We start from the raw sequence: 26724 nt of genomic DNA on the forward strand, positions 1-26724 counted from the left end.
GAATGTCTCCTAAAAAACACATTTTTTGCATGCAGTTTTGACTAATGTACATATTTTTGCAAGCAATTTCTCAGAACATAAAGCATTTTGTATGTTATTTTTTTGTAAACACTCTTTGGTCAGAGAACTGCATCACAAAATTTGGATAAGTGCGAATTTTAAAGGATAACTGTTTTTAAATTCTCATATTGTGTCAGAAAGGGCAAATTTGATAAATTAGGCTTTAAATGCGAACTGAATCAATTTTTTCCCTCATCCCTGGGTATTAACACCTGATTTCCACAGGATGCCGTTCTTATTTGTTAGAACTCATTTTGCTTACTTTCTGCCTGGCTAGCCTTTTTACCCAGTGTTATGCAAAGACAGAGCTTGCATGAGCGCTGTGGTCTCCTGCCTTTGCTCATTTCAAATGTGCACATGCAGTCTGCTATTTTTTTCCAATTTGAAGGGCTGGGGAAACTATTTTTTATTTGATTTTTTCTTGTGTGTACAAAGCAATATTTTCTGCATACCTAACACTCTCTACCATTCATAAGGCCACACTCCTTCCCTTCCCTCTATCCATTTTTCTGTCTAGGGCATCCACACATGCCAATTATCCAACAGAGGGAGTAGTGCTGATGATGATAGTCACCACCTAGTCACACACTTACCTATAACATACTCAATCCAGAATTGGTCTTTCTCTGGATTGTATGGACGGCTGAAAGAAATCTGGATATGGAAAGACTGGCCTCGACGCACGATCAGCTTGCGGTTGTAGTATTTGTCTGTGTGGTGTTCCCGCTTATTAATGTCATCTTCAAGGTTGAACAAATGAATTTCCTGGACTTCCAGAACATCTGCAAGTATACAAACAGATGAGGAGCATATTTTTAGCTATTTCTTGCCATTTTGTTCCCAAAATTAATTCCTTTTCCTTAATGTATTTATTTTACATATTGCAGACCCCACCCTTGTGATTTACAAACAACACTCGCAGGGCAGTCAACAATAAATTAAAGCAAACTCAATAAACGCAATACAACAATTAAAACCGCAGAGCAGTGGGCTTCCATCATTAACAACTGACCTAAAAAGAAAATGCAAAAGATCTGAAGTTCCTGGGCAAACATAAAGGTCTTCAGCTGGCACCAAAGAAGCATAAGGAGGAGAAGGCTTTTGCATGCAGGATAAGGCTATCAATGGCTACCAGCTATGATTGCTATGTATTATCTCTAGGATCAGAAGCTGTATGCCTCTAAATACTACTTACTGAGGGTCACGAGTGGGACAGTGCACTGAGGCTTATGTCCTCCTTGTGGGTTTCCCAGAGGCATCTGGTTAGCTACTGGTTGTCCATTGTAAGAACAGATGCTGGATGAGATGGGCCTTTCGCCTGATCCATCACAAAATTTCTTATTTTCTTAAGGGTTGCCCCAGGTACACACCCCTGAGGAAATGTTCCAGAGATGGAGCACCACAACCAAAAAGATCCCATATCACTCCCAGAAGGCATGGGGCACCTGAGAAGGTAGTCAAAATATAAGAAGATAAGAAGAGCTTGCTGGATCAGGCCAGTGGCCCATCTAGTCCAGCATCCTGTTCTCACAGTGGCCAACCAGGTGCCTGGGGGAAGCCCGCAAGCAGGACCCGAGTGCAAGAACACTCTCCCCTCCTGAGGCTTCCGGCAACTGGTTTTCAGAAGCATGCTGCCTCTGACTAGGGTGGCAGAGCACAGCCATCATGGCTAGTAGCCATTGATAGCCCTGTCCTCCATGAATTTGTCTAATCTTCTTTTAAAGCCGTCCAAGCTGGTGGCCATTACTGCATCTTGTGGGAGCAAATTCCATAGTTTAACTATGCGCTGAGTAAAGAAGTACTTCCTTTTGTCTGTCCTGAATCTTCCAACATTCAGCTTCTTTGAATGTCCACGAGTTCTAGTATTATGAGAGAGGGAGAAGAACTTTTCTCTATCCACTTTCTCAATGCCATGCATAATTTTATACACTTATATCATGTCTCCTCTGACCCGCCTTTTCTCCAAACTAAAAAGCCCCAAATGCTGCAACCTTTCCTCGTAAGGGAGTCGCTCCATCCCCTTGATCATTCTGGTTGCCCTCTTCTGAACCTTTTCCAACTCTAGAATATCCTTTTTGAGATGAGGCGACCAGAACTGTACACAGTATTCCAAATGCGGCCACACCATAGATTTATACAGCGGCATTATGATATCAGCTGTTTTATTTTCAATACCTTTCCTAATTATCGCTAGCATGGAATTTGCCTTTTTCACAGCTGCCGCACACTGGGTCGACATTTTCATCGTGCTGTCCACTACAACCCCGAGGTCTCTCTCCTGGTCGGTCACCGCCAGTTCAGACCCCATGAGCGTATATGTGAAATTAAGATTTTTTGCTCCAATATGCATAATTTTACACTTGTTTATATTGAATTGCATTTGCCATTTTTCCGCCCATTCATTCAGTTTGGAGAGATCTTTTTGTAGCTCTTCACAATCCCTTTTTGTTTTAACAACCCTGAACAATTTAGTGTCGTCAGCAAACTTGGCCACTTCACTGCTCACTCCTAATTCTAGGTCATTAATGAACAAGTTGAAAAGTACAGGTCCCAATACCGATCCTTGAGGGACTCCACTTTCTACAGCCCTCCATTGGGAGAACTGTCCGTTGATTCCTACTCTCTGCTTTCTGCTTCTTAACCAATTCCTTATCCACAAGAGGACCTCTCCTCTTATTCCATGACTGCTAAGCTTCCTCAGAAGTCTTTGGTGAGGTACCTTGTCAAACGCTTTTTGAAAGTCTAAGTACACTATGTCCACTGGATCACCTCTATCTATATGCTTGTTGACACTCTCAAAGAATTCTAATCGGTTACTGAGACAGGACTTTCCCTTGCAGAAGCCATGCTGGCTCTGCTTCAGGAAGGCTTGTTCTTCTATGTGCTTAGTTAATCTAGCTTTAATCATACTTTCTACCAGTTTTCCAGGGACAGAAGTTAAGCTAACTGGCCTGTAATTTCCGGGATCCCCTCTGGATCCCTTTTTGAAGATTGGTGTTACATTTGCCACTTTCCAGTCCTCAGGCACGGAGGAGGACCCGAGGGACAAGTTACATATTTTAGTTAGCAGATCAGCAATTTCACCTTTGAGTTCTTTGAGAACTCTCGGGTGGATGCCATCCGGGCCCGGTGATTTGTCAGTTTTCATATTGTCCATTAAGCCTAGAACTTCCTCTCTCGTTACCACTATTTGTCTCAGTTCCTCAGAATCCCTTCCTGCAAATGTTAGTTCAGGTTCAGGGATCTGCCCTATATCTTCCACTGTGAAGACAGATGCAAAGAATTCATTTAGCTTCTCTGCAATCTCCTTATCGTTCTTTAGTACACCTTTGACTCCCTTATCATCCAAGGGTCCAATCGCCTCCCTAGATGGTCTCCTGCTTTGAATGTATTTATAGAATTTTTTGTTGTTGGTTTTTATGTTCTTAGCAATGTGCTCCTCAAATTCTTTTTTAGCATCCCTTATTGTCTTCTTGCATTTCTTTTGCCAGAGTTTGTGTTCTTTTTTATTTTCTTCATTCGGACAAGACTTCCATTTTCTGAAGGAAGACTTTTTGCCTCTAAGAGCTTCTTTGACTTTGCTCGTTAACCATGCTGGCATCTTCTTGGCCCTGGCGGTACCTTTTCTGATCTGCGGTATGCACTCCAGTTGAGCTTTTAATAGAGTGTTTTTAAACAACTTCCAAGCATTTTCGAGTGATGTGACCCTCTGGACTTTGTTTTTCAGCTTTCTTTTTACCAATCCCCTCATTTTTGTGAAGTTTCCTCTTTTGAAGTCAAATGTGACCGTGTTGGATTTTCTTGGCAATTGGCCAGTTACATGTATGTTTAATTTAATAGCACTGTGGTCACTGCTCCCAATCGGTTCAACAACACTTACATCTCGCACCAGGTCCCGGTCCCCACTGAGGATTAAGTCCAGGGTTGCCATCCCTCTGGTCGGTTCCATGACCAACTGGTCTAGGGAATAGTCATTTAGAATATCTAGAAACTTTGCTCCTTTGTCATGACTGGAACACATATGCGGCCAGTCTATGTCCGGGTAGTTGAAGTCACCCATTACTACCACATTTCCTAGTTTGGATGCTTCCTCAATTTCATATCTCATCTCAAGGTCTCCCTGAGCATTTTGATCAGGGGGACGATAGATCGTTCCCAGTATTAAGTCCCTCCTGGGGCATGGTATCACCACCCACAACGATTCTGTGGAGGAGTCTGCCTCTTTTGGGGTTTCGAGCTTCCTGGATTCAATGCCTTCTTTCACGTATAGAGCGACTCCGCCACCAATACGTCCTTCCCTGTCCTTCCGATATATTTTATATCCAGGGATAACCGTATCCCACTGGTTTTCTCCATTCCACCAGGTCTCGGTTATGCTCACTATATCAATGCTCTCCTCTAAGACCAAGCACTCCAGTTCTCCCATCTTGGTTCGGAGGCTCCTAGCATTAGCGTACAGGCACTTGTAAGCAGTGTCTCTCTTCAAGTGTCTTTGGCACTTGTGGTTTGGCCTGTGGTAATTTTGCTCTTCTGAATTTATATCCTGTGCCCCTGCTCTCACGATGCCTACTTCTAGGCGTACCCCTTTTAAAATGTCATCATTTCTTTGGTTTTTATCCCAGGGGGGAGGTTTATTCCGAACCGGACCTTTCTCAGCTCCTGTCGGGTTTCCCCCCTCAGTCAGTTTAAAAGCTGCTCTGCTACCTTTTTAATTTTAAGTGCCAGCAGTCTGGTTCCATTCTGGTTCAAGTGGAGCCCGTCCCTTTTGTACAGGCCCGGCTTGTCCCAAAATGTTCCCCAGTGCCTAACAAATCTAAACCCTTCCACCCGACACGATCGTCTCATCCACGCATTGAGACTGCAAAGCTGGGCCTGTCTGGCTGGTCCTGCGCGTGGAACCGGTAGCATTTCAGAGAAAGCCACCTTGGAGGTCCTGGCTTTCAGCATCCTACCTAGCAACCTAAAGTTTGCTTCCAGGACCTCACGGCTGCATTCCCCCATGTCGTTATTAAGATGATCTTAATGATTGGGCAGGCCGATAAGGGAGGTAGCGGTCCCAAGCCATATAGGTTTAAACCAGCCCCTTGACAGCCCTTATTTTGCTACCATTTTCTCTTCCTGGATCAGGTTTGGCACCAGGCTTTCTTCTTCTTTTTTCAGGGGGAACATGCAACCTGCCCTCAGTGGGCTTTCCCAGTGCCCACCAACCATTTAAGGAGCCTGGCAGCAGCACTGCAGCATCCACCAGCCTTGGCCTTGGCCTCCCACTTACACCAAAGTGGGTTTTGTGGTGGCAGTGTAATGGCCGGAAGAACCGAGAGAGTCAAAGGAATGGTAAGTAGTACTGCCTTTTTGACTGTACCATCACTTGCTGTTTCTCTACATTTGAACAAATTCTCAGATTGTCTTCATGAAAGAGTGGGGCTCCACAGGATCACAGAAGGCTACCTTATACTGAGTCAGGCCATTGGTCCATCTAGCTCAGTATTGTCTGCATTGACTGGCTGTGGATCTCCAGGATTTCAGACATGGGATATTCCTAGCCCTACCTGGAGATGCTGAGGATTGAACCTGGGACCTTCTGCATGTAAAGGAGACACTCTACCACTGAGCAACGCCCCCATCCAAACCAAACAGTAGCAATTGCATTATTTACTGCAGGGGTGGGGAATAAGAGCTCCCCCACCCCTGCCGGCCATTGACAGGTGGGCAAGGATGCCTACCTGGCAATCACCTAGTGTCACCATGATGACAAGTGATCCAGCTTTATCACCATTTCCTGGAGGGGGGAGCTTGCTGTAAACACTAACCAGCTGATCAGCACTTACAACAAGCTCCACATTGGGCATGGATAGACTGCATTATGGAGTTCCTGATAAAGAACTTTGTAGTGCAGCTAATCCCTGTGGGGTTTGCTGTCGGCACCGACCAGCTGATTGTTACTGACAGCAAGCCTTACTCGCAAAGGAACAATCAGGAGTGCAATTTAAATCTTTTGATTGTTCCTTTGCAGGCATGTCTTTACCTGCTCCACCCCTGACATCACATATGATGTTAGGAGTAGGGCAAATAGACATGGTTTGGGGAAATTGGCCTTGTGGCCAAAATTAGAACCCCTGCCAGGCCTAATTTGACACACGGGCTGGAGGTTCCTCACCACTACTCTGCTGGCTGCCACTTGCTATGTACTAAGTAGAGCATGTGGATGGGTGAGAATTTCGATTCAGTTCACATTTGAAGCAGAATTTATCAAATTCGCAATTTCCAAAACAATACAAGAACCGAAACACAGCCATTCTTCAAATTTCGCATTTATTAGAATTTTGGGATGCAGTTCGCCAACTAAACCACATTTACAAAAAATGCATATATTAGGGGGAAGTGTGCATGAAAATGAATATGAGTGAAAATAACATGCAAAAAGGCATGAAATGATGAGAAATGGCTTGCAGATATGTCTTTGTCAAAACTGCCTGCAAAAATGCATTTATCTGGAGAAATTTGCACTAAAATGGTGAAGAATTTTCATGAGGTTTTTTTAAAAAAAAATTCACAGATCACTGTAGAAATGTAGAGAACTGAATTTAACATTGGAAAAATGAGAAACTGAGAGAACCGGAACAGACAGATCTTTCCATCCCTGGTAGAGCAGTACTTCCGATAATGGGTATCACTGGAATTACCTGCATAACTTAGAAATCCCAACAGAGCCTAATTCCCTTTAGTCTGTTAATATTTAGATTCTTTGTACTGGGGAAGGAGATTTCCCCCCACAGCTGCTCTACACCGATCAGCATTCAAAAACAGGACTCGATAGATTGAATTATCATATTTGTCATTATCTTCCAAATCCCTGTTCAAAAGGATATTGCATCGATATCTGTGGTTTGGCGGGATATGTGTTGCTTTTCTCTTTGGAGTCCTCTCTAAGGGTGCTTCAAGTTTAGCACATGATGTAAATTGGCTGCTTTTTTATATCTGTTTCTAATTCTGCAGCAAATATGGCACTGGAATGAAGAAATCAACAACAGAGTGCTGTTTTGTTTATTATCTTGGCTCTAGACACAATGCTTGTGGAAGTGGCCTTTGGCTTAATGGGAGTTAGGAGCAGGCTTTTAATTTAGAATTAGTAATCTTTTAAAGTGTAACAAGTTCGGTCTTGAACAATCTCAGTTTTATCAACTTTAATTTAGACAAGGAGTCCAGAAACGTTCAACAAAAAGATTGTCCTTTGGATGCAGAATCTAGTAGCTACCAGGGGATCCTGTGCATCCTGAAGAAAAATCTAGCAAGTTTCTAGGCCTCATGGGTTAGGTGTAGGTAGGAAACTATGCCCATATCGGCTGTTTTTTAAATACCCTCAAGCCAGATAAAGTTTCATTACAATAAAACTTTTACTGCAGATTTCTAAAACCAACTTTATTTTTTCAACACTCCTTGATTTTACTGTGTGGCTTTTCTTGTTCTCACCATTGTCCAAAAATTCAGTTCAGTGCCTGCAAAATATTGCAGGTTTGATTCTTAGTTATCTCCAGTTAAGAGATTTCTGGGAGAAAATTGGTGATAGGCTCTTGACAGACAGGAAACCTGCTAAACATGCAAGTTTACAAAAGGCACCATTTTTATGTCAATGAGCTTTGTCTGCCAGTCCAAGAGCCCAGCCATATTGCTGGTTTAAATTCCCACAATCTGGTGGATCTCAAGACACAGAACTGGAATTAGGAACTACAAGGGGCACCTGCACTAAAATGTTCAGAGTTCCAGCCAGCCATGTCCTCTTCAGGATACTCCATCCCATTCCCCCTCCTTCCAGTGTTCCATTTCCCGCGCACAGTCAGCCAGCATTCAGTGCCTATTGAACATATTCAGTTCCCTTTTGGTCATCATGAATTTCTCCCACCTGCCTCCTTAGGGATTTTTCCTTAGATTCTGCAAATCTGTGAGCCTAATGCTACCTCCCTCTTCTGTGTGGCTGGTGCTATTTTGGTTCCAGAAGGAGCAGTACTTGGAGAAGCAAGTTTCCTATTCGTATTTATGGTAGGCAGGACTGTTCTCTGCAAGAACAACTATGATCATCAACAGCTGTGTGGGGGTACTTCATGGTGAAAGGGAATACCAGTAAACATACAGTGCAGGCAATTATACTGCAACAACCCTTATTAACAGCAGCCCTTCTCCATTCAAGTCATTTGAATTTCCCATTCCCGACTTCTGAACACTGACTTCTGACCTTATGGGACTTAAATGAGGCCTCATGAATGATGCAGCCACTTTGAAGACACATAATACATACTGGAGGCAATCCCCACTACCTCCAAATTAAATTTTAATGCAACAGCTGAGCACCCTCATTGTAATGTCAAACAAAAGAGCCCTGTGGCCACCCTAAGAAAATATACTGTCCTGTATGCTGCTGGCCATTACAGGACCACTCGAACAAGCCTTGCCCTTGGGCAGACTAGAGAAAGCCATGCCAGTAGTTCCCGGAGGATTAATCATACAGTATCATGATCATAAAGCCACCTTGGAAGCTGGTTTTCAGCTTCATAACGCACATTCCCGGTTGACTATTTCCATGCTGTTAAAAGTATGGTTTGAACTTTGTTCTGCTGCCTGGATCAGCGTGTGAATCAGATCTTCAGAGAGACAGAACCCCTTTTATTTTCCTAAAGTGCAGTAATCCTGAGTTACTCTTAGTGGAAGGTCTCCTGGGCTTAAAAACCTCCATTTATTATACTAGGGTTATACTCCGATGCACACTTACTTGGGAGTAAGTCCCAGTGATTTCAGTGAGACTTGCTTACATGTGCACAGGAAGTGCCATAGGGAGTTGCCTCTTGCCAAGTCAGGCTATTTGTATGCCAAGCCCAGTATTGTCTACTCTGGCTGGCAGCAGCTCTCCAGAGTAGGGATGGCTGAATCTGTCAATTTTTGTTTCTTCTTGTTTCTCATTTTTCCAATCTTCAGTTCTTCACATTTCCACATCAGTTTGCAAGGTGTTTTTTTAAGACCTCATGAAAATTCATATGCAAACTTCTCCTAATATACACATGTTCATATGTAATTTTGCCTAATATACACGTTTTTGCAAAGCAATTTCTCCTAATATAAAAAAAGCATTTTTGTACATTAGTTTCACTAATACATGCATATTAGGCACACTTTACCCCCAGTATGTGCATTTTTGTATTATTATTATTACTACTACTACTACTACTACTACTACTACTAAAATTTAGATCCCGTCCCTCCTCCCAGAAAGAGCCCAGGGTGGCAAACAAAAACACTAAAAACATCTTAAAAACAAAACATCTTTAAAAATAAGTCTTTAAAACATCTTTTTAAAAAACCCTACAAACAATTCCAATACAGATGCAGACGGGGATAAGGTCTCTACTTAAAAGACTTGTTGAAAGAGGAAGGTCTTCAATAGGCACCGAAAAGACAACCAAGATGGCATCTGTCTAATATTTAAGAGGAGGGAATTCCAAAGGGTAGATGTCACAACACTGAAGTCCGTTTCCCATGTTGTGCAGAACGGACTGTCTGATGAGATGGTATCTTCAGGAGGCGCTCACCTGCAGAGTGTAGTGATCGACTGGGTATCCTGGTCCCAAGCTGTATAGGACTTTATACACCAAAACCAGCAACATGAACGTAGCCCGGTAGCGAATGGGCAACCAGTACAATTATTTCAGCAGCAGGGTAACATGTTGGCAATATTCCCTGTAGGCAGTTGTACTGCTGCATTTTGCACCAGCTGCAGTTTCCGGACCAAACTCAAGGGTAGCCCCACATAGAGTGCATCAGAGTAATCTAGCCTGGAGGTTACCAACGCATGGACAACAGTGGTCAAGCTATCCTGGTCCAGAAACTGCTGCAGCTGTCTCATGAAATACCATGGCTAGTGTAATACCATGTACTGGCTAAGAGAGCAGGCTGTGAACCAAAGAGTCCCTAATTCAAACCATACTTCTAGTGAGCAAAGAGATCAAAGGAAGGAGGGGTTAAGTTTTCCTCCACATGCTGCTTTCTTTCACAAATAGCTGCTATGTGCAGTAAGCCACACATTCTGGGAGAGTTGAAGTTGGGGGGGTAATTTTGGTGTGAAAATGGCATGGAGAAGTAAGGGCTAAAACACCCTTTCCATTCACCATCATCCCAATCTGGATCAGAGCTTCACATGGGTGCTTTTTCAAATACAAAGAAAGTGGCTAGTTCAAAGCTCACTTTTCAAATTGCACACTTGACTTAATGTGTAGGTTAGCCCTTCTTGACCCTTCAGAAGTTGGAACCCCAAAATGTGGGCCTCTTCACACATGACATAGTTAGGTGCTCACGTAAGATATTTCAAAGATATACCCCAAAATGTAAATGTGACATACAAATGTTTGCAAACTACACAGTGGCATTCATCAAGGAGCCCTGATTCCTTGAAGCTCCCAGTTGAGTACACTTGGTAGCAAACTTGGGTTTGCCTCTGCATAACATGTGAGTTGGACCATGAGGGCTTAAATTCCTCATTTCAAGGACTTGGTTTCAAGGGCAGCAGGCATAATGTTCGGGTTCAAGCCCTCGCTTATCTATTGCGCTTACTGGGGTATCATGTGCAAGTAACTGCTCCTCCTTAGATTACATCCGCACCATACATTAAAACCACTTTTATAGCACTTTAACAGTCATGGCTCCCCCTCCCCAATCCTGGGAACTGTCATTTACCCCTATTCAAGCTACAATTACCAGCACCTTCAACACGTTCCCAGGATTCTGCCTCTCTTTTTCTGGAGGTATTTAAGGAAAGGCTGGAGGGACATCTGTCAGGGACAATGGATGTATCTCTTGCATGGGCAAGGCAGCTGAACCAGATGAACAAACGCAATGATTCTAGGATATTAAAAAAACCTCTGGACCACCATAGAAGTATGAAACAGAACTGTGTGTGTGTACGAGGGTGTTTGTGTGTACACATAAGGATGGGTGAGAAATTTGATTCAGTTTGTATTTCAAGCTGAATCTATTAAATTCCCACTTTCTGAAAAAATAGAACCAAAACACAGCCATCCTTCGAAACTTGCACTTACTCAAATTTTGCAATGCAGTTCGCCAAACAACCAGTGTTTATAAAAATGCATATGTTAGGGGAAAGTGTACATAAAAATGAATATATGAGTGAAAATAACACAAAAATGCATTATGTGACAAGAAAATGCTTGCAAAAATGGGTACATTAGTCACAACGTCCTACAAAATGTGTTTATTAGGAGAAAGTCACACTGAAATGCTGGAGAATTTTCATGAGGATTTTTTTTTTAAAAAAAATTCCAAATAGCTGCAGAAATGTGGAAAACTGAATTTAAGACTGAAAAACTAAAAGAACATTGATCGAACTTTCCATCTCTTTTGTGTGTGTGTGTGTGTGTGTGTGTGTGTGTGTGTGCACTTATGTATCTTCTGGCTTCTATTCTAATAAGCTTCCCGTTCAGATCTGAAGCTGAAATAACCCCCTAGGGAATATGCATTTCCTAATGCTTCTGTACGCAGACAAATACCTTTGTCTGTTTTTCATCCTGCGCTGATCACCATGGCATCCAAGCACTTTCATCACGTACCCTAAAAATGTAACGATTGTTCTGCCTTCCACTGTGCATTAGTTCTGGAAGAGTACAGGCACAGCTCTGTGGGTGTTTTTCTATAAACTATTGCTTAGGAACTAATTCACCAACTGACCCTGTGGCTCAAAAAGCAGATCACTCTGAATGAGCTAGATCAATTATTTGCCATGGGGCAACCCTGCAGAGACAGACAGCTGCAACAAAGGTGTGGAGTTTGGCTTCTGCTGTCGGTCAACTGTCCCTTCACATGGACCATTTGCTCAGGTCTGTCAGAAAGATGGTGCAAGAGGAGTGTCGTCCAATCATTTATCGCATCATGCAATATTTAACCACTGGAATATTTGGAATTCTCAGCTTCTCAACAAGTTATTCCTATGTGCAAGAGGCAAACGTTCTTGAAACAAATCCGGATACCAGGGGTCAGCAGGGCAGGGGGAGGGGTAAGATAAAGACAAAGAGTCCACAAATATAAGTTTCCCATGGAGCAGCCTTTCCCAACCAGTGTGCCTCCAGATGTTGTTGGACCACAACTCCCATCAGCCTCAGCCAGCATTGCCAATGGCTGAGGCTGATGGGAGTTGTGGTCCAACAACATCTGGAGGCACACCGGTTGGGAAAGGCTGCCATGGAGCTTCCAATAAGAGAAGCTTCTAGTGAAGCAGAATGCTGGAAGATTCAAGACAAAAAAAAAGTACTTCTTCACACGGCGCATAGTTAAACTATGGAATTTGCTCCCATAAGAGGCAACAATGGCCACCAATTTTGATGGATTTACGAGAGGATTAGACAAATTAATGGAGGAAAAGGCTATCTATGGCTACTAGCCATGATGGCTATGCTCTGCCTCCACAGGTGGAGGCAGTATGCTTCCAAATACCCATTGCTGGAAACTGCAGGAGGGGAGAGTGGCCTTTGCACTAAGGTCCTGCTTACAGGCTTCCCATGGGCAATGGACTGGCCTCTGTGAGAACAGGATGCTGGACTAAATGGGCCATTGGCCTGATCCAGCAGGCTATTCTTATGTTTTGAAGACAGACACACATCCACACACTGACATCTTGTCCCATGCACAGCTTGGCCTGCTCCATGCTGCAAAGCTATTTCCTATTATATGGGGATCTTCTTCAAGTGCCCCACTGGATGATGCACACTGGGTGGTCACTAACACTTTCCCTGCCTCAGGGTCCTAGTGTTAGTCTCAGGAGGACTCGGAATCAGATGACACATCAGTCACCACACTTAAGGTAGTGGGAGCTTACGAAGGCTGGCAGGGCCTTTCTCATCCAATTGCTCTGCCCCTTTCGGAGAGCTGTATGCAATCTTTAAAGTAAAGCTAAAGCTAAAGAAGTAAAGACTAAAGATAAAGAAGAACAAAGAAATCAAAATGCCAAAATACAATTTAAATAACATCCCAGAAGAATATAAAGATCAAATAAGGAACAGATTTGAGGTTTTAAACTTAGTTGACTGAGAACCAGAAGAACTATGGAGCGAAGTCAGAGACATTATCAGGGAAGAATGCAAAAAGACAATACCTCTAGTTAAAAAGAGAGAAAGACCTCAATGGATGACTGAAGAAACTCTTAAAATGGTTAAAGAGAGGAGGAAAGCAAAAGCAAAAGGAGATAGAAACATGGTCAGAACCCTAAATGCAACAATAGAGCGACTACTATGCAGGGACAAAAAGAATTATTACAATAGTTATTGCATAGAAATAGGACAACAAAAAGGAAAGAACAAGAGCCCTATTCCAAAAGATTAGAGAAATGAAAGGGAAATTTAAACCACGAGTAGGGATGTTGAATAATCGACAGGAGAACACACTGACTGACCGAGATGAAATAAAAGGAAGATGGAAGCAATACACGGAAGAACTCTATAAAAGAGATCCAAGGATGACAGATTCATTCAGAGAGGAGCCATGTGATGAAGAACCAGAAATTTTAGAATGTGAGGTAAAAGCTGCTCTTAAAATACTTGGAAGAAACAAATCACCAGGAATAGATGGCATACCAATAGAGTTGCTACAAGCTACCGAGACAGAATCTGTCCAAATTTTGACAAAAATTCATCAAGAAATATGGAAAACTAAACAATGGCCCACAGACGGGAAGCGTTCAATATACATCCCAATTCCAAAGAAAGGGGATCCCAAACTATTGCCTTAATACCCCATGCAAGTAAAGCAATGCTCAAGATTCTACAACAAAGGCTCTTGCCATATATGGAGCAAGAAACGCCAGACGTCCAAGCTGGGTTTGGAAAGGGAAGAGGTACCAGAGATCATATTGCAAACATATGTTGGATAATGGAACGGATCAAGGAATTTCAGAAGAAAATCACCTGTGCTTTATAGATTACAGCAAAGCCTTTGATTGTGTAGATCATGAAAAACTGTGGAATGCTTTAAAAGAAATGGGAGTGACGCAGCATCTGATTATCCTGATGTGCAACCTATACTCTGGACAAGAGGCTACTGTAAGCACAGAACATGGAGAAACCAATTGGTTCCCCATCGGAAAGAGTGTGAGACAGGGGTGTATTTTATCACCCTATTTGTTTAATCTATATGCAGAACATATCATATGGAAAGCGGGAGTGGACCAAAATGAAGGAGGTGTGGAAATTGGAGGTAGAAATATCAATAAGATATGCAGTCAATACCATACTACTAGCAGAAACCAGTAATGATTTGAAACGAATGCTGATGAAAGTTAAAGAGGAAAGCACAAAAGCAGGACTACAGCTGAATGTCAAGAAGACTAAAGTAATGACAACAGAAGATTTATGTAACTTTAAAGTTGACAATGAGGATATTGAACTTGTCAAGGATTATCAATACCTTGGCACAGTCATTAACCAAAATGGAGACAATAGTTAAGAAATCTGAAGAAGGCTAGGACCGGGGAGGGCAACTATGAGAGAACTAGAAAAGGTCCTCAAATGCAAAGATGTATCACTGAACACTAAAGTCAGGATCATTCAGACCATGTATTTCCAATCTCTATGTGGAAGGGAAAGTTGAAAAAAGCAGGTAAGAGAAAAACCAACTACTTTGAAATGTGGTGCTGGAAGACAGCTTTGCACATCCATGGACTGCGAAAAAGACAAATAATTGGATGTTAGAACAAATTAAACCCGAACTATCACTAGAAGCTAAAATGATGAAACTGAGGTTATCATACTTTGGACACATCATAAGAAGACCTGATTCACTAGAAAAGACAATAATGTTGGGAAAACAGCAGGGAGTAAAAAAAGAGGAAGACCAAACAAGAGATAGATTGATTCCATAAAGGAAGCCACAGACCTGAACTTACAAGATCTGAACAGGGTGGTTCATGGCAGATGCTATTGGAGGTCGCTGATTCATAGGGTTGCCATAAGTCGTAATCGACTTGAAGCACATAACAACAACGAACCCAGCCTGTAGGCCCCAACCCCAGCAGAACAGGATAAACATTTTATCCCATGTGTGAGAGAACAGTTCCTCCATATAAAATGGAGAATGGGCAGAATGCACATGACAAGCAATACCCAACAGTCTGATCTGAAATGTTTTATGGTTTGATCTTGTGCATGTTTTCTTCTCAATTGCACCTCCAATTGTAGCCTACAAAAAGCCCAGTCTGAAAATATTGAAGTTAAAACAAGACCTTTCAAAATATTTTATTGCTGCTGATTGTAAATTAGTGGAGTGGGTGGGGTATTTACAGTTGTTATTTATGTAAACATTATAATCTGCTTTGTTCAGGCAATGTGCCCTGAAAGGAAGGTCCATAAAAAAAAATCTTACGTTACCTTTTTAAACATTTTTTTGATATTTGGTTTTTGTAAGTCACCATGAAAACTATAAATGTGGGTTTAAAATGCTTAACATAAATAGTAATATTGTGAAGTAAACGTTATGCCCATGCTTTGTTTGTTTTGGCTGGGAGGGGCAAAGGAACACACCTATGTGATCCAACCCAGAGAGAGAGAGAAACCTGTGGGTTACAGCCCTGAATTCGAGGAGCGACAGCAGCTCAGTGATGATCATCCGCTTTCCATGCAGGAGGTCCCAGGTTCAATCCTCAGAATCTCAAGATAGGGCTGGGAATGCTCCCTGTCTGAAACCCTGCAGAGCCGCTGCCAGTCAGTGTACACAATACTGAACTAGATAGGCCAATGATCTAACTAGGTATAAAGGAGCGGGGGGGGGGAGAAGACTCAACATAGGAATGCCACTTTCAGCAGGCAGTCTTGTGCCTTTCCTAACATCTAGATCTGCCCTAAAGAGAAGTACCAGGAAAAGTTCCTGCAAAGCGTGGAATCAGTTTCCACTGTTGTCTAATAAATTCATAGCGGCTCTGAGTATGTGACTCTGGGAGTCCATGAACCACCTGACCTTGAAGTGTTAACTCCTTCCTTGGAAAAAGAAAAAAAAAAAGGACCGGGAGGTCACTGAGCAAGTCAGGAGTGCTTTCTACACAGCATCCCAGGTGACCCAACGCTCTGCAATATTCCCCATCTCCATGGCAGCAGATGCTCTTTGAAATCACACCCCCACTGATTCTGCATGCCAGGACCATCTGCTCACCTCGCTCTCTTGTACACACGCCAGCAGCCGTTTACAACAAACCCTGACAAGACTGCAGATAATTTATGTGAGGAAACCCCCGCGGGGTTTTCTATCAGGATGATGGCAACGCTTGGAGTAATTCCCTCCTGCAGCCTCGATGCCAGTTTGGGCAAAATGCCAGGGACAAATGCAAAAACTCAGCGTAGGAGACCTCCCTGCAACAAATTACACTTGCACAAAACTGGAGAAAATGTGGAAATGTCGACTGGGGTGTGGTGTGAGGGTCAATACTTCAGCCTCATCAGCAAAACTGAGAAGAGGGGGAGGTTTGAGGGGGGGAGGCTTGAAACTTCAGGGAAAGGAGAAAGATTTTGGGAAGTTCTCCCCTCGGGTGATTATAATGGCATGGAAGGGAGAGACTTCACCACTGCTGTATCCTTGCTGGTCATTCATGCCCCATGCTGTACATCTCCAAATGACTTGCTGCGAAGTTCCATTAGGCAACGAGAACAGAGGCCAAGTCAAGACAACTGGTCCATCTACCTCCGTATTGTCTACACTGTTGACTGGCAGCAGCTCTCTAGGGCTTCAGAGAGGAGACTTACCATACCTGGAGAAACCAGGGATTGAACCGGGGGCCTTCTGCATGTAAAATACCACTGATCTGCAGCCCTTCCACCATTGCCATACTTTACCTTCATATGCACATACACCAATTTTGCTTGCCACGGGAATTGGGGAACCAATTTCTGGCCTGGCCCGACACGATAATCTAAAGTCTGATAGATTTCTTAGTCCATTAAAACAGCCTCCATTTTCCCCTTTACTTCTCCTCTCTGCTTTACAATGGACTTATATGTTCTGATCACTTTGGTAAGCAGGGCCAGCACCAGGCATGCCGGGGTCCCGGCACCTGCACACACGCATGCCCTACTTACCTACCTTTCCCTTGGTGAATGCTGCCCATGCTGTGCACACATGCGTGCCATCAACCAAGATGACAGCCGAGACTTCCCTAAGGGGCTTATGCTTCCGCCGCCATCTTGGTTGATGGCATGCATTCGTGGTACGTGCGCGCATCCCTACCATCAACCAAGATAGTGGCAGGGGCATCAGCCCCTTAGGGAAAACTCGGCCGCTATCTTTGTTGATGGCAGGCTTGCGCCCGCAGAGCAACCAACATTTACATCAAGGGAGAGGTAGGTACTGTATGCAGGCAGGCCTGCATGGCAGGAGGGGGGTGCCTGGGAGCTCCCTCTTGAGATCTGCAGCAGGGTCAGGAGCCAACAATTACCGTGGATTGTGGAAGGGAGTGCTACCCACCCACCCTAAGGAGGGGCCCTTCAGAGGCCCCTTGGCCAGGGCCCAAACTGGCTGCCCTCTGGCACCAGCCCTGTTGGTAAGTAACTGCTGGGTTTTTAAATTTTCAAATTTTCTCCATGGCTTTTTCCCCCAGCATGCCACTGTGTAAACGGAGACCTTCACATAAGGCACAGACCTAACCTAATTAAGGGTAGAAATACACTTACTGTTCTGCCAGTTCCAGTGCATCTCCATCTTTCTTTTCTGAAAAGCGAGGCACACAGTGCTAGTCAAACCCTGCCCCTTTTTAATGTAATACCTGATGGCATCAGCTCAAGTATGTGTGTTTTTTTTAAGAAAAAATTCAGGGTACAAACACACTCACTGTTCTGCTGCTTCCAGTGCATCTCCACCTCTCCTGAAAACAGGGGCACACAACGCTAGTCAAATCCCTTTTTACTGTAAAACCTGATAGAAGCACATTGTTTTCTTAAAAATTCCACTTCAAAGAGATTTCACAACTGATCAGCAGATCAACCCGTTCCCTCTCCAGGTGTGGCTAATGGAAACACTTTGCTCTGGTCACTAGTGTGCTTACAGCCAAAACTTCTAAGCTCCTCTACTATCTGAAGACAAGAGGAGTATTCAGTAGGGCTATGCACAGCTCATCCCCCCCCACTGCCCCTACCTGGGCCAGTCTGGGGAACACTCAAACCGATGCGGATTGAGTCCCAAATCAATGGGGGGGGGGCTATGTTTAATTAATTAAGCATATATCAGGAGGGAGAAGAAGATGCTGTGTCTCCTCTCCTCCCCTCCCGATCGCACTGCAGAGAGCACATAGGAGGGTTCAATCCTGCTGGGTACCGCTTTGCAAGCACCTTCCCTGCAGGGAACACACTAGTGAAGCAGATGCCTACAGCCAGCAGGATTGTACCCTCTGTTGAAGGTGTGTACACTCCTACACACAACTGAGGTCACAGGGGTGGGGCCATCCTCACAAAACTGCTCTGCCCAGTTCACATATTCATTTCTTTAGATATTTCACATAACCAGGACTAAATACTTACCGCTATGCCCTCACTGGGAAACATATATGTCTTTTCCTGGAGAATCCATCTTCACAAAGAGTTCTTCTAGGTACACAAGCTCACACAACATAGGTGTTTCACTGTTTTTTCCCTTTCTTTAAAAAATATGGTTAAAACTCTGAGTTGTATCTTAACGTAGAGTTAAATAAAGGTCCCGTAGCGCAAGGATTTCTGCTTCTGCAATGGGACCTCCCCCCTTTCATCCCTCTGGACACCTCCTAAATCTGTTCTAGGGGTTCTCTCCAGGGGGTGGAGGGGGAAAGTACCATTGTGCAAGCAGAAACCCTTGCACTGATGGGACATGTTATGTTAGTTGAATATCACCCGAGTTTAAAAAACACACCAAATGGATAATGTATTATGAATATTGTTTGGTCCTTATAAAACTAATTATAAAGGGTAATATTCAACTCAGTCATACTCGGAATAGACCCACTGAACTCAAAGGACAAGACCTTAAGTCTGTTGATTTCAACAGGTCTACTCTGAGTATGACTAATGTTGCATAACTTAGATGTCACCCCAAAACATTGTCTTATTGGCCCATCGGAAAAATAAGAGTAGAAAATATCTCTACATGTCTCTCGAGTGTTACAAAGTTTAAGCAATTAAACATATGATTGGGACAGATCTTTTCAAGTAGGAATTATTAACTTAAAGATGATGAAATTAATTATTATTGATTGTTGTTTATTATTTGTTCATTATAACTTGTTTATAATTCATGAGCATTATGCAATCCAGAGTACACTAGGACAGGTCCCTGCCCCTGAGGAACTGACAATAAAAAATTTGACACAGGTGGAACAGAGGAAGAGAAAGGAAATGGAGGCATGGAAAAACAAGGACTCAATATGCATCTGTTTCAGTCGCACATGCTTAGGCATACTTACAGTACAGCATAGGAACAGGCCTCTTATTCCCTAGGCTATTACAACACTCTAGAATGTTCTACTGACCAATGAAAGGGTGTTGCAAACTTGGGCCAGGAACCCAAAAGCCTATGGGGCACCTACAGAGTTTCTTTGCCCACTTGGGGGCTGTGCCCATCTACTTGCCTTGCTGCAGCCTCTTGGGGCCAAGACACAAGATACTACTTGCACTTTTTAATTAAAGAATTTTATTGTGATGAAAAATAACAACAGGCCCTGATACTGATCAGGAGCACATGCCAGATCGGGGACCCACAGCTGCTTTCTCTTTTTCTTTTTTAAAAAAGGGATGAGCACACCTGTTTGAAAAGAACTTCCTGCACACTGGATGCCACTTAGAAAAGTCCCCTGACCTTCAAGAATGTATGTTCAAGGACATGAAAGTGGGGACCCCTAAAGCCTCCCTTCCCCTTGGCATAATGCACAAAATTATTATTATTATTATTATTATTATTATTATTATTATTATTATTATTATCTTTATTTATACCCCGCCCTTTTTCCAAACTGGAACTCAAGGCGGCTTCCAGATAAAACCAAGTACACATCATTAAGAACCTATAAAAATATAAAACATATAAACATATAAAATCAGCATTAAAACAGGATTAAACTATTAAGATGTTAAATCCAATTACTCTTAAAATACTGCAACCCAGTTTAGGAGCATACAGGCAAAACAATAACATACAGCATCCTCTTCAGTCACTACAGTTCCAAAGGCCTGCCAGAAGAAAAAGAAGAGAAGGCTGTGCATGGTCCTTTAGCACCTGCTCCTGGACTTTAGGTTTCTGCAAAAAGTTCGCATCAGGTGAGATCTCAGGTCTTGCCTTGCGGGACTTCCAACCCCCTTCATAAGCACCGTTTTATTTTCTTAACTCTGCAAATGTAAAGTCTTGCAAATTTACTGTGGCACAGGTTTTCATGGACTGCAGTCCACTAAGACACCATTGGTGCCCTAGTTCAGTGGTCCCAGGTTCGATCCTGGCATCTTCAGGCAGAGCTGGGAAAGCCCCCTGTCTGAAATCCTGGAGAGCTTTACCAGTCATTGTTGACAGCACGGAGCTAGATGGACCAATGGTCTGACTGCATAAGGCAGCTTCCTATGTTCCTTCCTATTTCATTCAGAGGTATTTCGTTTCTCCTTGTGGTTTTTCCTTAGCACCGGTGAATCAGTGGATGGGAGGTTACAATCATTTACCAGATGGCCACCCTTTGCAATCTTTACACCTGCAGGAAGCACATGTAGCCATAGGGGAAGTGGGTCACATGTACCATCTGGCAATGAGATTAGGCAATTTTACCATACTTCTGTTTTCCCAAATTTCTGATAAGCTGTAGGAATGAAGTGTGTGTGTGTGTGTGTGTGTGTGTGTGTGTGTGTGTGTGTGTGTGTGTGTGTGTGTGTGTGTGTGTGTGTGAGAGAGAGAGAGAGAGAGAGAGAGAGAGAGAGACGCACACACAGAGACAGAGACAGAGACAGAGATATGTACATAGAACCCTAGTGTTGTAGTTGTACATAGAATCATATTATTGGAGGGGTCCTGTGGGTCATTTAGTTCAATCCTCTAGCATCCAGAGCTATAGGATCCCCAACAGATGGCTCTCCTGCCTCTGCTTGAGGACCTTTAGCATGACATAGAATAACAGAGTCGGAGGAGGTCTTGTAGGCTACCTCCCTCGCTCAATGCAGGAAATCCAGAGCTAGATCTTCCCCCCGAGATGGCCACTCAAAGACCTCCAACAAGGGAGGGCCCACTATCCCTCTAGGTAACTGGTTCCATTTTTACCATCAACAAGTTTCTCATAATGTTCACCCAGAATCTGCCCTCCTGCAACTTAGGTTCAGTCCTTTTGCCCTCTGGGGCAGCATTCAAAAAGTCTCCTCTCTTCAGTGTGATAGCTCTTCAAGTATGGAACAAGCAACACTGCCATGGTTTGCACGTCACAGTATTCCAGAGTATGGGTTACCATGAACCTGCTGGTTCCTGGCAAGGAGCTCAAACCCACTTTGTTCTTTCCCAGGCTTTTTAGCGCAGCATGGGATGGCAGATGAGCCAAGGTTTGGACTAGCATGTTGTCTGAACCCAGGATCACGGATAAGGTATTTTCTTCTTAACCATCACCTGTAGCACAAATCTTGGCAACAGATCATGGTTAAGGTGAAGAGACCTTAACCATGATCATGGGTTCAGATAACATACGAAGTCAAACTTTGGCTTAACTGTTGCACAGTGCTAACCTAAAAAGCTGAGGCAAAGTGGCTGCAACCTCCTCCTCAGAAGCCAGCACATTCACGCTAAACCAAGGTTTGGCACAGCACGATGTGCAAATATGGCCACTGTGTCTTTAAGAAGAGAATGGTTTGAGTAACATAGCTACTCTGACTAAACAGGTTCCAAAGGTTGGGGAAAAGTAATTTAGCTGTTCACCTGATCTTTTCGGATAGTCTGTGGCATTTTATGTATTGCATTCTTTGCTGATATTGCCTTGGTTGTTTATAATTTAATGACTTATTGCACTTGTTGCAACTGATTTTGTTTTATAGCCACTTGCTGACATTTTGTTATTATCTCATAAAATTATATGTGAAATGGATTCATTATCATTAATTGTTTATCTTTAGTAATATTTTAAATAGTTATAGGATGACAATGTGCATATTTTGTCATTTTTCAGGTTACAAACGCATCTATAGTAGGCAATATACAAATGAAAAATGAAATTAAAAAATGAAATGAAACTCAAAATGCCGTGCAATGACAGGGAATTGAAGGGCGCCATCATGTCCCCTCAGTCCTCCAGGCTAAACATACCCAGTTCCTTCCATCATTCCTCATAGGACTTGTTTTCCATAACTCTGACTATCTTTGTGGCCATCCTCTAAACTCATTCCAATTTGTCTACACATCAGAAGAACATATGAAGAGCCCTGCTGGATCAGTCAAAAGCCCAAGTAGTCCAGCATCCTCTTCTCACAGCTGCCAGCCAGATCCCTATGAGAAGCCTACAAGCAGGACTTGAATGCAACTGCACTCTCCCCACTTGTGCTCCCCAGCTATTGGTGTAAACCAGCAATCCAGTTTCGGTATGGTTTCATCCCTAAACGCTGCTGTAGAATGTAAAAGCTTGGTACCACCTTGGTGAAGCCGATCCCCTGGGACTTCCATGTGTGAAGATAGGAAAAAGCAAAACATTGCGTTTATGGTGAACCACTGACATGTTTCTATCCTCTGCATTGCAAGATAAGAAAATAAAAGTCCTGCTGGATCAGGTCAAAGGCCAATCTAGTCCAGCATTTTGTTCTCACAGAGGCCAGCCAGATGCCTGGGGAAGCTTGCACGCAGGACCCAGGCCTGTAGCCCGGGGAATAAGGGAACTCCCCCCCCAATGCTGTGCTTTGGTCCCCATAGGATTTTTTTGTGGGGGGGAACTGTCTTCTTTTTAATCTGTGACATGACAGACAATGACGACCTCCATTTAAAGAATGATAACTTGTTTTAAGAACAGGAGCAATTTAAGAATTAGACCTTCTGAAAAATTCAGTGGATAAGGCAGGATGAGTACACAACAAAAACCTCATCTGGAAGAGCCCCCCAAAGTCTGCTTACTCTAGACTATCCCTGACTGAGGATGGATTTTTCCTGATTACAATCACCCTATAATTACATAAGCGATCTTGAAAGAACCAGCCTGTACACTAACATAACCCAAAGAATTAAATATTAGAACTTGGTATTATGAGCTATCTTTGGACTTTCCTTTGCTCTGCTTTTCATTTTCAGTTGTGCTGTCTACCAAGCCAGCAATAAAGAAACATGTTTGCTTGCCTGCAGTAAGAAGTAAGAGTTTCTTTATTCTGCAATTATAATGAGTAGAGAGGGATTGAGTGCTTATTGCTAAAGGATGAAATAAAGAGAATACTTAAAAGTTACCTGAAAAAATGGCTACCCTTTACTCTTTTAAAGTATTCACTATGCTCACAATAATAATGGCTATTTTCCCTTCTTTTTCTTGATTAATTGATGGCAAAAGATGAAAACAGCCCTAGAGGAATATATAAATACTGCAATGTACACTACAGTTAGCTAGCTGGCTGGCTGGACATCTAAGCTGTAATTCAGGCCTAATTTCTGATATTTTCCAATATGTGCAGCTCAGCATGAGACCTTTTCAGCATTTCTGGGCAGAAAAATCAACCCAGCAAACAGTAAAAAAAATCCAATTGCTTTCCAGAATTAGTTTCTAATTGCTTGGTCCATCCTTTATGTAGCAGCCAGTTAAAAAGCTTTCCCTTGATTGTCCAACACAAAAGAAAATCTAAAGGCCAGGGACAAGACTACATGAAGGGACTCTAAAGGAGGAATTAACAAACACACCCTATAGTATTTGTTTTCTCTGTGCCCTTCTCTCAACTTGTAGTATGGGCAAGTTTGTTTTTCAGGTGGAATCTAAAACTGAGATATTTAATGCAGCATCAAAGCCAAGCTCACGAGCTCGCTGTCTTTACCAAACTAGTTGAGTTTATGAAGAATCAGAACACAGGGACAGACCACAGGTGAAATGGGACTGTAGTTATAGACAAAGTCAGGTGTTTGAGTCTGGTATTCCTGGAGATGTCTCAAAAAAGGTAAGACAATTCAACAGATTCAACTTCATTCATGTAAGTTAACACACTCTCTGGATGGAGAAGGAGTGAGGAAGAAAGTCATTGCCTTTCCCTTCCCCTAGCCTGGCCCTCACATCCTCTCTACCAGTGGGGGGGGGGCTTCGCTGGTGCTATGCACCTCTCACCCCCAAATACCCCACCAAGAAATGTGGCTGCCCCACCTAACAAGAAAGGCTGGGTACAGGGCTGGCAGGACCTGAGTGTGACAGTGCTCTCCACTGGCAGTTCTCAGCAACTGGTATTCTTGGCATAGTGCCACCAACAATGAAGGCAGAGCACAGTTATCCTTCAGTTCAGCCATTGCTGATAACAAGAGGCAGCCAAATGGCAAATGATCATGTATAGCCACCCACAGTTTGATTCCTCATAGAAATTACAGGGGCAACTTGTATCCTCCACTCCACATAAGTGGAAGCAACATTCATTTTGGCACTTGCCTATAGTCTCAGTGCAATGTGCCAAGCCTCAGAGCCCAATCTAGCATCCTGGTAGTAATTTGTGTGCAAGAAATCTTATAATTAAAAAAGAAAAATCCCCCTCCCCATTCATACTGCTCTTCCAATGGGCAAGTCTCCGATCACAGGGTTTAGGATCAAAGAATAAGCCTTGAGGTTGTAAGATCTTTTATTTTCCCTTCTGCAATGAATACCCTTAAGCTAGGACTCATTCAAAAAAAAAAAAGGGAGGGAACCCAATTTCAGATTTATAAGGAACGTTCTGGTAGACTGCTGGATTACCTTTGAACCTCAACATTTTGCATCATCCCTGAGCTGGATGCAGGTACAGGGGAACTCTGAAACGTGTTTTGCTATTTCTAAACTGTGTGATTCATTGCCATACCTTGCAACTTAAATCCCCTTGGCACCAAACCAGTTGTCTCCATGGTAGGAACTTCATCTTCTTCTGCATTGGAGACATTGGGTGGGAGAGCTCTTCGCCCACTTGGACCAGCAGAAGTCACTTTTTTCTTTTGCCTCTCAGTGGCTGTTGGCTCCGTCATTGCAACACTCTCCCTGATTCCACTTTAAAGGAACAAAGCGGGGAGATAAAAAGGGAAATGTGTGTGTGAGTCAGCAATCTACTAAGCATGTGATGCCACCAAGCTAGGAGGGTTTTCGTAGATGTCAAAAAGATACAAAAAAACAGAGGCAGAATATTACTCCCCTAGGTTTCTCTGATGATTGATGCATGATAAAACAAAGCTGGAAAGAAGATCAACATTTTTAAAATCCAAGAAATATCAAGGAGAGAGACCAAAATTCCAAATTTTAGAAAATCCCATGCAATAGATTTTAAAAAATTATTTCAAAAAAGAATACCAGGAAAGCAAAATGAGAAATTTGTCTATCGCAATGCTAGGCATATGATTCTCCCAACAGTGGACAAACTACTAGAAAAACTACATCTCATTAAGGATCACCCTCGTACTGGATCAGAAGGGGCATGTGTGTGGGGAGGGGGCTTTCTGGAAATTCCTCTGAAATCTGTTATAGCCTCCTCACAAAATGCTTTGGGTTAAAACAGCTCAACTACTTTCAATCACCAAGTCAAGCAATTTTACAAAGTATGGCAAATTACTTAATAACATGAGGCATTCAGTCAGCTAGAAGAGAGAGATACCTTATTGTGTTCAGATATGCAGTTTCTCCTCTGTTTCACAAGTGCAGCAAACTCTGGCAAAAGATATGCTTGAGCAATTGCTATATATGGTCCCAACCGTCCCCCACCCCCTTCCTGCATTCCCTCCCCTCCACGCCTGCAACAGGACAGTTTCTGTCAGCAACAGCAGCTGAGACTTATTTTGCTGTTCCTCTCTAGTACGTCCTGATCCTCACAGAGGGGGAATATGCAGAGTAATTGGTGGGAAATCCCTTGGTTCTTCTCCCAAGTGGAAAAGTTAGTCCCAAATCTTAGAGGTGTGCTTGGGAAATAGTGTGGCCATGCGAAAGTACAAAGAACAATGGGAGTAATAGGCTTTCTGAACCATTACAAAATGGTCTGCCTGCCCCTGTTGGATGATGCATCATATATGTAATGGGACAGTCCCAAAACTTGGAGGTGCAAGAACCAAAATGTTTTCAAGTTAAGTCAGAGCTAGAAGTATCTGCTAATGAATCTGGCATGAATGTCCTGGACCCAAGAAGGTAGTATGCTATAGTTCAGTAGTTCCCAACCTTTATAAGTACAGGACCCCCTTTGTAAGCTCAACACTTTTTGTGCCCCCCCATGCTAATTGTAATTTTAGAATCTGTTAATTGAAAAAATGGTGCATGGCAAAATCATATCTCCAAATATCCCTTTCCATAAAAAGCTCCCTACAGACAGGGAGGTGGTGCTTTCTTTTCTTAACGTAAAGATCCAATCAAATTGTGATCCCCCTCCTGCCCAACAGTGTGAAGATGTACAGTCCTGTCTCCCAACACCAGTAGGTTACAGTGTTGGACTAAGATCCAGGTTCAAATCCCCACCCAGCCATGAAGCCCACTGGGTGACCTTG

General features: G+C 43.1%; 1 protein-coding gene across 1 annotated transcript in view; it reads right to left on the bottom strand.

Moving 5' to 3' along the window:
- The window catches only part of F13A1 (coagulation factor XIII A chain), a 123891-nt gene extending 97963 nt beyond the window's left edge, over nucleotides 1–25928 (bottom strand). Inside the window, exons 1-3 of the mRNA XM_061591308.1 lie at nucleotides 25848–25928; nucleotides 25068–25249; nucleotides 654–842 (exon numbers count right to left, since the gene is read on the bottom strand). Of these exons, the coding sequence (XP_061447292.1) occupies nucleotides 654–842; nucleotides 25068–25227 (349 nt within the window). The 5' untranslated portion in view covers nucleotides 25228–25249; nucleotides 25848–25928. The remainder of the gene's footprint in view (nucleotides 1–653; nucleotides 843–25067; nucleotides 25250–25847) is intronic.
- Nucleotides 25929–26724: the final 796 nt, after the last annotated feature.

The sequence above is a fragment of the Rhineura floridana genome, chromosome 1 (assembly GCF_030035675.1).
Source record: "Rhineura floridana isolate rRhiFlo1 chromosome 1, rRhiFlo1.hap2, whole genome shotgun sequence".
NCBI lineage: Eukaryota > Metazoa > Chordata > Lepidosauria > Squamata > Rhineuridae > Rhineura > Rhineura floridana.